Source organism: Amphiura filiformis, chromosome 3 (assembly GCF_039555335.1).
Source record: "Amphiura filiformis chromosome 3, Afil_fr2py, whole genome shotgun sequence".
In the NCBI taxonomy this organism is placed as follows: domain Eukaryota; kingdom Metazoa; phylum Echinodermata; class Ophiuroidea; order Amphilepidida; family Amphiuridae; genus Amphiura; species Amphiura filiformis.
In genome coordinates this window covers 1,839,945-1,852,668 of record NC_092630.1, presented here as the reverse complement: position 1 = coordinate 1,852,668, position 12,724 = coordinate 1,839,945, and the positions used below count along the sequence as shown (strand labels likewise).

Sequence of the window (12,724 nt, the reverse complement as noted above, 5' to 3'; positions counted from 1 at the left end):
ATGTGTAAATTGCCAAATGTCCAGAGGACAGCTATTGCATTTATCCACTTCTGGCACTAAGCAGTTGCAGGCTTTGAGTTTTAAAAAATTGAGGAGTGTGATAAATAGCACTCAGGACTCAAACTTGTGAGGAGTGCTATTTTGTGTTACACTTAAATGTGATGTAAGCTTAAAGATTAAGGAGTGCTTTAAATCGCACTCCTTATGATCATTTAAGGAGTGCGGAGGAGTGTGACAGCACTCACACTACTCAAAACTAAAAGCCTGCAGTAGTTGATATGGTACTGGCCAAATGGTGGTGCGCAAGCAAACCTTTATAGGAGCTTGTCCTCCCAAAAATATTACTCTTTTGAAGCTGAAATTATAGGAGCTTGTCCGGGGAATAGACTAATGGGGGATCACGGTCACCCCTCACTAAAATACTGAAATATCATCATCCTTTCCGAAATGTTTTTTTTTAAATCTAAATCCAGACAACATTCTGGAAATTTCCTGAAAATTGCAACTGATAAAGTTAAACCTTTCTTGATGTGCCAAAAAATCTTTGGCTCCCTTTACACATGCCAGATTTTTGGGAACCCATAAAACCTGAAATTGTCTAATCATGTGATGTAATCTCAGCACAGCAAAAATTGGCTTTGGCCCCTTTTTTCAACTTATCAAAAATGCTTGTTGCTCCCTTCAAACTGCCAAACCAAGTTTGGCTACCTTTAACTCACCCCTGGGGGTATTGTACACATGTTAATTGCACAGCCCTAAAGAATGGTGTCAAATTATATGTGACACAATCTGGTCCATGAGGGGCCAAAGGCGGCAAATTTGAAACCAAGATAAAGGTAAAAATATGGAGTAAAAACAATAAAATACATAAGAAAATAGACATCAAAAAACTTTAGAACTTTAGAACCAAGTATGCTAGACCTTTGGTGTTTTCAGTATGATAGCCTATTGCATGTTTAATGTAATAATTACAGTACGGTAACTCAATTTTCAAAAATGCCTCCTTTGGCCCCCATGGACCAGATTGTGTCACATATTTTGTACAAAAATCAATCTTGGATGAAGCCTTTTTAACCACATGTCATCATTGGGCAGAAAAAAACCTCATGTGTCATTGGCCCCTGAACAGGTTTAAAGCAAAACCTCCTATGTAACGTCTTGGCAGTCGTCATGTTAAAGGGCCACAAGTACATTGTACAATGTACATACATGTAGGAGGTTTTTTCTGCCCAATAACGAAGACCTATATTTACTAACCTCTTCCTCTTGTGATGTCTCAGTTTCAATTTCTTCAGCACTCAAACAGGTCACAATAAACTCCTTGTTAGCATGTTGTAAGAAATACTTAGTCTCTACGACCGCCTTGAAATTGCTTAGTAGACGTAGGCGTAGTCTTTCTACTAGCTCTGTCATGTCTTTATGGCTTTCTGCCAGAAAATACATCTCAAAGACATCTTCTAAGTCGATGACTTGATGCACTTTCATGAGATAGTCAACACACACTTTGATTGCATGTGTGAAGTCCATATAGCAGGCCATTCTGAAGACACCACACACATTGGCTGGAGATAGATGGAAGTAGCCAGTGTAAGCAAACTCCAGCAGCTGGGTGAAACTCTCTGCTGAACCATCAATGGTGACCTCTGACCTCTTGCTTTCTTGAAATCCTGAAGTGAACATACTCATGAAGTAGCTACTGCTTGCACTCAACACAGCTTTGTGAGCTTGGAATTGCTGATTTCCAAGGATGATAGTAATGTCACAGAATGTGCCTTGTTCTCTGAGTTGACTGAGGCCAAGAGCCAGATGAGGTGTATAAGAGTCATCACCTACACGCTCCATTTGATCTAGAGTTGCACTGTTCATTTTACTAGCCATATCCAGTCCTGTATCTGTAAATTACAAGAGGGGAGGTATTTGTTAGTCCCAGTCTTTATGGTTTAAATTTGTCACAAGCTGATCCACTCAGGTGAAATGAATTTACTTGATCGCTGGATCACCACGTGAATTCGCCTCTCAAAAACCTCTACGAGGTTGTTGCATCGAGCACGCTGACTGGCTTAGCAATTATGAAAGTAGTTTTGTAAACCAATCAGGTTAGACGTACTTTACTGGCGAGTCACATTAATTAATACCGTAAAGGCTGTCGCGTTCATTGATTGGCTTACGATTTCAAAGAATGGCTTTTAATTTGCAACCAATCACAATACGGGTTATATGACGCCCGTCGGAAATTTTGCATACATCCACGATGAAGTCATGCCCTAGTGCCACGAGGCTGGCTTTTCTGCGAAAGCCAGGCGGCATAGGAAGGGTAACACGTGACGTACGAGGCTGGCGAAGATACAGGGCTGACAGCCCCATTCAAAATACACGGTTAGCAATTACAAATGGAAAATTAACATACTTACAGTGGGGTACTTTGTCGAACCCCGACGGTTTTAGAGTAAGATAATTTTGCTTTGACACCACATAACAAATTTAGAATTGTTTGTGAAGATTTCATGATTATGTGTTAATCCAATGGCGACCTCATAATTGGCGATATCGCTTCCATCACCACCTGGCGAAAGCGAGCGAGTGGTATAAAGTCAGTTTCACACCTGTGATTTAATGGAGCACATCCACAGCGCATTTGACAGATAAAAATGAAATTGGCAATTCTCAGCAACGGGATTCAATGAAATGGAAGATTATGTACGGTAAGTTATTCTACAGGATCGGTAATAATTAACAGCTGGTCTGCTGTATTTGAAGTGCATATTGAAGTTTGTAAGTTTGTGACTTCGTATGTTACGTGCAATTGATATTATAGGAAGCTTAAATTGGCAGGCTCTCATGCAATGTATCCGTCTCTTCCGAACATATATGGACGTTCAGGGCAACTTGCCCACACAGGGTATAGGTACTCAGTATCAAACTTTATTAACAAAAGTTGGTGAAGTACAGCATGTCTGGCAATGCCGACTCAACCAGAACCAGAAATATCACTTCTTACCATTCCTTATACATGTATGTGAAGATAAGACTTAAACAAAACATGTTTGGTGCGTAGTGTAAATGGTGGCAAAAATTCCTTTTTTTTTGCTGTGAAATGCAGATTTAATGAAGAAAAGAGATGCAGGAAGTCTTCATTGACTTGTGTTATTTTTTAGGATTTTATCACAAAATTGAACATGTGAGTAAGTATTTTATGAATGCAAGGCGAACCTTTGAAACTGCGACTTGAGTTCAGTGTGGCTGCCTCCGTGTGCCCCGGTTTGGGCAATAGTACGGAGGTCATGGCCTTATGGTGAGGAAGGAACCACTACTAGGTCCATGATGTTTCGGGCTACTTTTTCGGGTCCTATACCCGTGCTAAGCAGCAAAATGACTAAATACCCTTGCGCACATCATACTTGTTCTCGCTTGGCTCAAATCGTGCATGTTATGTGATTGTACCAGATCCAGATCATGATCGGCGTTGTTTACTTCTGAATTTCCCATTGCTTGAAATGGTGTCATGCTTCACTGATCTGACGTGTTTTGAGATAGCTCCCCCTTCTATCCTCATATCCATTGGCGGTTATCAGTGGCCTGGATTGAGGATAGTCTCGGTCCCAGCCGATTTGTGCTCCTTCGTCGCTAAACAAACCATCTGGCGACAACCTCATAGTACGTCTTTTCTGATTGGCTGAACATCGACTCCCAAAATACTGGCGTTAAATTTTGCTGTCAATCAACGCTGGGCTTCAGCGCATGCAGCAGTTGATCGACAGCTAAGCGGTTACATAAATCCACACAATGTATGTGAGTACGCGCTGCAAGCCGCGTACATGAAAGGCAATATCAGACGATCGGCGCCTCAGTGGCTGCTAAGCAAGCGTACATTTTGCGTTTGCGGTATCTACAAATAGTGGAGGGCCTATGATGTATAGTGTCACTTCAGGTCACTTACACAAGTCACGTCCTATAGCCAATTGAAAACAATTTTATTTGGAAATTCATTAACCAATCAGTGATCGTCATTTTGGGGTTGTCACCAGACGGATGGTATAGTGACGGAGGAAAACAAACCAGCTGGGACCGAGACAAGATTGAGGATAGACTTTTCGATCAACAAGTAAGTCAACTTTCCTCGAGTAATAAAATTCCAAAAGAATTAAGGCCAAATAAAAAATAAACATGTTTCACGCCCCCTCCCGCTTCCTTTTTTGAGGTTTCTTCAATTTTATTTTTATTTTTTGAAATTCAGTTATACTTTAAAAAAATATGTCTAGGAAGTCGAGATGCTTTATGTAGCAAATGTTGCTAATAATATACCAGAAATATTTTTATAAGGTTTTGTGATAGTTAGAGCAGGGACTGCCTTTTGAGGCGAGTGAGAACAATCACTCTCTACTGCTCTCCTTAAATCAGGTATAGGAGAGTGATTTTTAGCTTTCCTTTGTTGACCATTCTCTCCTTACATTTTATTGTAAATGTTCTAAACAGCTCTTCTTGAAGGCTCTAGAAGAGCTATTTAATGCTCTCCTGCAAATTTCAAAAGACAGTCCCTGGTTAGAGGGGCCTATCTCTCAGTCTCAGAACAACAACAGTGTGTGGGACCCTTTTACAAATGAACACATGTAGGGGAGAGTGGGGTAAGTTGAGCCACTCTTACATTTCCTTTCACTACGCTCAAATAAATAAAGCAGGACCCAAATGCAGTGTTACAAATGAAACATATGTATGTTTACTTGGTTATGATACCACAAAATGTTAATCAAATGTTGGCACTTTCTCACAGTGAGATGCCAAAATTTATTTGCAAATTGGCTCAACTTACCCCAACGGTGGGGTAAATTGAGCCAGTCGCGGGGGTAAGTTGAGCCACCATAGAAATGCACAGTTATATGACATAGCTGTGAAATTCAATTTTGCCTTTTTTCTAAATTGTTGTTTTCATGTATTTATTTCGAAAAATAGTTTGATATACAAGTAGTTTGATATAAATATTGCATATTACAAGTAATTTCTGACAAGATTTTACTTTGAATAAAAAAATTGGGGAAATTTATGCAGGTTTTTCCTATGCTCAACTTGCCCCATATCCTTTGGCTCAAATTTCACAGCTATGTACATGTATGTATGTCAACTTACCGCATGTGACCATTTTTGTCAACAACCAAGCCTCCCAAGGCTGACTAAAACTTGTTACAGTTGTAAATAGTTTTCTAAAATAGTGTTCATATATCACATCCTCAATACCCAGAATGCTATCATTAAAGCCATTTTCTTTCTGGGTGAAACATGAAAAAAATAGTTTTTTTCCAAAAGTTCAACAAAAGTGCGAAAAATGAACTTTCTAATGCCACCTTCTTACCATATGTGCAAGTGATTCCATATTACACTTGAGAAGCCTCTATTATGCCATATACAAATAAGTGGAACTGCAAAGTAAGAGAAGTTTTTAATTTTCTTTCTAGAGGGGGTGGATCAACTTACCCCCTGGCTCAACTTACCCCACTCTCCCCTACATGAGATTGGTAAAATCCAGAGGAGAGCGGCCCGCATGGTTTGCAAGGACTATCAGCAAACAACTCTAGAGTGCATCTGGTCTGATAAGAGCTCTTGGCTGGGACATGTTTTAAAGCACAAGGAGGAAGATCGCTAGGGTCAATAATGTAATACATTAAAGCCATACATGTAGGGGGTCACCTGGCCCTACCAGTGTCGGACTACCTGCGCCCGGCCAGCTGCTACACAAGACGCTCTACTACCAGCACTTTCATACCATATCACGCAACAAATTGTTTCAAGAACTCATTTGTGCCTCGCACCATCGTGGATTGGAATTCACTTCCACCTTATCTCCACTAATCAATTCAAATCAAGCACTTCAGAATACTTCAATAAGTAATATCAGAGACTAAATAGCAGCACAGTATTGCGCACTCACACCCGGCCTCTTCATGTGATTCCTTGTGGAATGTTGGAGAGTATCCAGAAGAAAGAAGAACAAATAAAAAGAGGCCTGCTCCTTTTCCAGGCATTATTGTATACGCTAAAACAGCTCTAATATGGGTATTTACACTGATTTTGCGATAAACATATTAAGCCCCCTCTTCCTCCTTTTTTTTCAAAAACCCGGACATGAAACATGTTTTTTATTTTACTTGTATCATGTGTATACAGATACTTGTAAAAGCATATGACAAAACTCGCCCAAAATCAATATATATACTGCGCCAATAAAGTATCCTTACAGTTGGAAAAATAATCACAATTCCCAAACTGAACGATATTGGGGTAAATTTGTTTTTTTAATAGATGCACTAGCTAATCCTGCACATTATGACACCACATTGAATCCAATGTGACTTTTTCAAGAAGCAAAGTTACAAGCATTAGGTCCAGTTTTGAAAGTGACAAACTGGCCTATTCAAACCTCCACAGACTTAGACATGTGGTTTGAGAGTGGTGAATGGCTAATTTATGCGTTTGGCTTTAATTTAAAACAAAAGGAACAAAAGAAAACTGAAACAAAAGAACTGACAAATAACATGAAAGTTATGAAAGTACAGAGATGTAAAAACTGAAATTTATAAAAACTGCTTTAAATAACGCTTCATTGAAGAAACTGTGTTGTCTCTTTGTTTTGCTTGTTGGAATGTTTTTGCGCCTTGTTGTTCGAGCATATTCTCTAACACGCAATGCTTTATTTATTAACATAGGCCTACTTGTTTGTGATATTTTAAGAGTTTTTAAATTTCAAAATAATCCCATTCAATTACACGGCTGACAAAGGAAATTTACTGAATTTAGAGATTGCACGGCGTTCACCACCTGCATCTCTCTGACCTTTTACTTAAATTACTTCCTGACAAAATGGTGAAGCTAGCCGATCGCCGGAAAATATTGGAGCAATTTCTCCAGAAATAGTAATGAAATATTTACCTAAATGCACCTGAAATGACACATAGAACTGAGAATTACGCCAACAACACGCATAGTAACAAATTGGTAGGTAAAGCTATGTACAAGGAGGTATTTAGGGGGTATTTCAGAATTGCCTATTGTTATTACAATGACATTACCTAACGGGAAGCTTACGTAATTTGTTTACCGACCGCAATTCCGGGCAAAAGACACTAGCCACGAATGCGAGGGCATCCGTGAGCAAATTCGTGGCTAGTGTTTCTCGAGCAAGCGCCTTGTATAGGCCAGTTTGTCACTTTTAAAACTGAACCCTCGTCTATTCAATTGCTTGTAACTTTACTTCCTGAGGTCACATTGGATTCAATGTGGTGTCATAATGTGCAGGATTATATAGTGCATAAAAAAATTTAACCCATGGCAATATTGTTCGGTTTTGAAATTGTGATTATTTTTCCAAGTGTAAGGATACTTTATTGGCGCAGTATAATATTAACTTAGCAACCCCTTGCTTTCTTTATTACCTTTGACGGTGATTTTTACTTTCGGCAACGCCTTTGCTCAACCTTTTGTTCTTATTTTCTGTCAAAAATGGGTACAAAATCAACTTGAAGTTGAAAAATTAATTTTTTCACGTTGGTTAGTAAAACAAGCCCGTAGTACAAACAGCTCCCTCAAAACTTCAAGGGCGCACGTCACTATTAAAATAATCGCCCCATTGAAATAGGCCTACGTGTAAAAACACCAGTTTTCTTTGCTCGTTTTGAGGCCTTTTATGCACTTTTTGAGATATTTTATGATAATCAGTCGATTGCAAATCGATGAAAGTTTAACATATGTTTCAATGTATGGGTAATCTTCCTACCTCGTTTTCCCGGTAGGAGCCACTAAACAGTGCAGTGCCCTCGCCGTGTTTTTGGCATGCTCTCAAGACTGCAAACCTGTTTCTGTCCATTTTTTAATACACAGACCTATTTTCTCGATAATTATAAATACCGGTATGCGACTTTTTTTGGTGATTCAAATTCATGCACAGGCTTTAGGCCTAGCTATAATTCGCTACTCCTGATGATTATTAGTCCAAAAGAGGTAGCCCATACCTCAAAAACTTTCTGTAGACCTATTTTACCGGAACTCATTAGGGTTGCACAAATGGCGCAGTGGAAGGCTGTGCTCGATTCCTCAAAATAAAAAATGACAACCCCCCTTTTGATTCTGCCCAATTTCAGTGGGTTCCCAATTTGCAAACTTTAGGGAGTGTTCATAAATACTTTGGTGGGGGCTGGACAATATTTTTTTATGTCAAATTTTAACCCCCCTTCGTGAACCCAAAACTTTTTGACCCCCTCTTAATGGACCTAAAACTTTTTGACCCCCCCCCCCATATTAGGTTCAAAACTATTTGACCCACCCCTCATTTTAATGTAGCCTACCATTCTACAAATTTGTATTTATGTGCAATGAAATTTTATGTGCATGTCATTGATATAAAATAGGTGAAATGGCTATTGAATTCATGCCATATGCAGTTGATGGCTATTGAATTCATGCTACTGCAGCATTAAAGGAGTATTTCGTGATCCTAGCATCCTCTTTTTATGACATTTTTCAGTACATATCCACGAATAAAGCATATTCCCAAAATTTCAGTTGATTCCGATACGGCGTTTGCGAGTTATGCATGATTATGTGTATTACACTGCTCCATAGACAATACGTTGTAATTTCGTTCTGGTGCACCAGAACGAAATTCAAATTTCACGATATCTTTGCTAAACGAATTAATCTGCAAGAAATATTTTGTACATAAACATTATGTAGCCAGAGGTTTCCAGTGATATAAAAATCTCAACTTTTTTTTGAGAAAAGTGGGGATGAGGCTGTGGATCACGAAGTGCCCCTTTAAATAGCTGTTGAATTCATGCTATCTGCAGTAGATAGCTGTTGAAGTCATGCTATCTACAGTATACAGCTGTTGAAGTCATGCTATCAACAGTAGATAGCTGTTGAAGTCATGTTACCTACAGTAGATAGCTGTTGAAGTCATGTTATCTGCAGTAGATAGCTGTTGACGTCATGTTATCTGCAGTAGATAGCTGTTGAAGTCATGCTTTCTGCAGTAGATAGCTGTTGAAGTCATGCTATCTGCAGTAGATAGCTGAATTCATGCTATCTGCAGTAGATAGCTGAAATCATACTATCTGCAGTAGATAGCTGTTGAAGTCATGCTATCTGCAGTAGATAGCTGTTGAAGTCATGCTATCTACAGTATATAGCTCTTGAAGTCATGCTATCAACAGTAGATAGCTGTTGAAGTCATGTTATCTACAGTAGATAGCTGCTGAAGTCATGTTATCTGCAGTAGATAGCTGTTGAAGTCATGCTATCTACAGTATATAGCTCTTGAAGTCATGCTATCAACAGTAGATAGCTGTTAAAGTCATGTTATCTACAGTAGATAGCTGTTGAAGTCATGCTATCTGCAGTAGATAGCTGTTGAAGTCATGCTATCTGCAGTAGATAGCTGCTGAATTCATGCTATCTGCAGTAGATAGCTGAAGTCATGTTATCTGCAGTAGATAGCTGTTGAAGTCATGCTATCTGCAGTAGATATCTGTTGAAGTCATGCTATCTACAGTATATAGCTCTTGAAGTCATGCTATCAACAGTAGATATCTGTTGAAGTCATGCTATCTACAGTATATAGCTCTTGAAGTCATGCTATCAACAGTAGATAGCTGTTGAAGTCATGCTATCTGCAGTAGATAGCTGTTGAAGTCATGCTATCTGCAGTAGATAGCTCTTGAAGTCATGCTATCTACAGTATATAGCTGTTGACGTCATGCTATCAACAGTAGATAGCTGTTGAAGTCATGTTATCTGCAGTAGATAGCTGTTGAAGTCAAGCTATCTGCAGTAGATAGCTGTTTAAGTCATGCTATCTACAGAAGATAGCTGTTGAAGTCATGTTATATGCAGTAGATAGCTGTTGAAGTCATTCTATCTGCAGTAGATAGCTGTTGAAGTCATGCTATCTGCAGTAGATAGCTGTTGAAGTCATGTTATCTGCAGTAGATAGCTGTTGAAGTCATGCTATCTGCAGTAGATAGCTGTTGAGTCATGCTATCTACAGTATATAGCTGTTGAAGTCATGCTATCAACAGTAGATAGCTGTTGAAGTCAAGCTATCTGCAGTAGATAGCTGTTGAAGTCATGCTATCTACGGTAGATAACTGTTGAAGTCATGTTATCTGCAGTAGATAGCTGTTGAAATCATGTTATCTGCAGTAAATAGCTATTGAAGTCATGTTATCTGCAGTAGATAGCTGTTGAAGTCATGCTTTCTGCAGTAGATAGCTGTTGAAGTCATGCTATCTGCAGTAGATAGCTGCTGAATTCATGCTATCTGCAGTAGATAGCTGAAATCATACTATCTGCAGTAGATAGCTGTTGAAGTCATGCTATCTGCAGTAGATAGCTGTTGAAGTCATGCTATCTACAGTATATAGCTCTTGAAGTCATGCTATCAACAGTAGATAGCTGTTGAAGTCATGTTATCTACAGTAGATAGCTGCTGAAATCATGTTATCTGCAGTAGATAGCTGTTGAAGTCATGCTATCTGCAGTAGATAGCTGTTGAAGTCATGCTATCTACAGTATATAGCTGTTGAAGTCATGCTATCAACAGTAGATAGCTGTTGAAGTCATGTTATCTACAGTAGATAGCTGTTGAAGTCATGCTATCTGCAGTAGATAGCTGTTGAAGTCATGCTATCTGCAGTAGATAGCTGCTGAATTCATGCTATCTGCAGTAGATAGCTGAAGTCATGTTATCTGCAGTAGATAGCTGTTGAAGTCATGCTATCTGCAGTAGATAGCTGTTGAAGTCATGCTATCTACAGTATATAGTTCTTGAAGTCATGCTATCAACAGTAGATAGCTGTTGAAGTCATGCTATCTGCAGTAGATAGCTGTTGAAGTCATGCTATCTGCAGTAGATAGCTGTTGAAGTCATGCTATCTACAGTATATAGCTGTTGACGTCATGCTATCAACAGTAGATAGCTGTTGAAGTCATGTTATCTGCAGTAGATAGCTGTTGAAGTCATGCTATCTACAGAAGATAGCTGTTGAAGTCATGTTATATGCAGTAGATAGCTGTTGAAGTCATTCTATCTGCAGTAGATAGCTGTTGAAGTCATGCTATCTGCAGTAGATAGCTGTTAAAGTCGTGTTATCTGCAGTAGATAGCTGTTGAAGTCATGCTATCTGCAGTAGATAGCTGTTGGAGTCATGCTATCTACAGTATATAGCTGTTGAAGTCATGCTATCAACAGTAGATAGCTGTTGAAGTCATGTTACCTGCAGTAGATAGCTGTTGAAATCATGTTATCTGCAGTAGATAGCTGTTGAAGTCATGCTATCTGCAGTAGATAGCTGTTGAAGTCATGCTATCTGCAGTAGATAGCTGTCGAAGTCATGCTATCTACAGTATACAGCTGTTGAAGTCATGCTATCAACAGTAGATAGCTGTTGAAGTCATGTTATCTACAGTAGATAGCTGTTGAAAGCATGTTATCTGCAGTAGATAGCTGTTGAAGTCATGCTTTCTGCAGTAGATAGCTGTTGAAGTCATATTATCTACAGTAGATAGCTGCTGAATTCATGCTATCTACAGTATATAGCTCTTGAAGTCATGCTATCAACAGTAGATAGCTGTTGAAGTCATGTTATCTACAGTAGATAGCTGCTGAAGTCGTGTTATCTGCAGTAGATAGCTGTTGAAGTCATGCTATCTGCAGTAAATAGCTGTTGAAGTCATGCTATCTGCAGTAGATAGCTGTTGAAGTCATGCTATCTGCAGTAGATAGCTGTTGAACAGTATATAGCTGTTGAAGTCATGCTATCAACAGTAGATAGCTGTTGAAGTCATGTTATCTGCAGTAGATAGCTGTTGAAGTCATGCTATCTGCAGTAGATAGCTGTTGAAGTCATGCTATCTGCAGTAGATAGCTGTTGAAGTCATGCTATCTACAGTAGATAGCTGTTGAAGTCATGTTATCTACAGTATATAGCTGTTGAAGTCATGCTATCTGCAGTAGATAGCTGTTGAAGTCATGCTATCTGCAGTAGATAGCTGTTGAAGTCATGTTATCTGCAGTAGATAGCTGTTGAAGTCATGTTATCTGCAGTAGATAGCTGTTGAAGTCATGCTATCTGCAGTAGATAGCTGTTGAAGTCATGCTATCAACAGTAGATAGCTGTTGAAGTCATGTTATCTGCAGTAGATAGCTGTTGAAATCATGCTATCTACAGTAGATAGCTGTTGAAGTCATGCTATCTGCAGTAGATAGCTGTTGAAGTCATGTTATCTGCAGTAGATAGCTGTTGAAGTCATGTTATCTGCAGTAGATAGCTGTTGACGTCATGTTATCTGCAGTAGATAGCTGTTGAAGTCATGCTATCTGCAGTAGATAGCTGTTGAAGTCATGCTATCTACAGTAGATAGCTGTTGAAGTCATGCTATCTGCTATTGAATTTATGCTAACTGAATGGATAGCTCTTGAATTCATGCGACCTGCACAAGCTCATGAATTCAGGACACTTTCTCTTAGTACAACAGGTATATTCCCCATAGCACACAGAGGACCAGCTAAACCTGGGAGTGGCTCTTGGTGTTCAGTGGCTCCTCTTCTTTCACATTCTTTATTTTTATGAGGAATACCGTAAAACCTCGTCTACAAGCATATAGTGCTTCTGATGAAAGCTAAATGAATCCAGGCGCCATTATGGAGTTTTGAGCAAATAAATTACAGATCCAAGTATAT

General features: G+C 39.1%; 1 protein-coding gene across 4 annotated transcripts in view; it reads right to left on the bottom strand.

Annotated features, from left to right (window-relative positions):
- Positions 1 to 7,527, bottom strand: part of LOC140147849 (ectoderm-neural cortex protein 1-like) — a 34,223-nt gene extending 26,696 nt beyond the window's left edge. For all 4 annotated transcript variants that reach the window (XM_072169616.1, XM_072169618.1, XM_072169617.1 and 1 more), the window contains exons 1-2: positions 7,422 to 7,527; positions 1,258 to 1,892 (exon numbers count right to left, since the gene is read on the bottom strand). In XM_072169616.1, coding sequence (XP_072025717.1) covers positions 1,258 to 1,878 — 621 coding nt within the window. In that variant the 5' untranslated portion in view covers positions 1,879 to 1,892; positions 7,422 to 7,527. The remainder of the gene's footprint in view (positions 1 to 1,257; positions 1,893 to 7,421) is intronic.
- Positions 7,528 to 12,724: the final 5,197 nt, after the last annotated feature.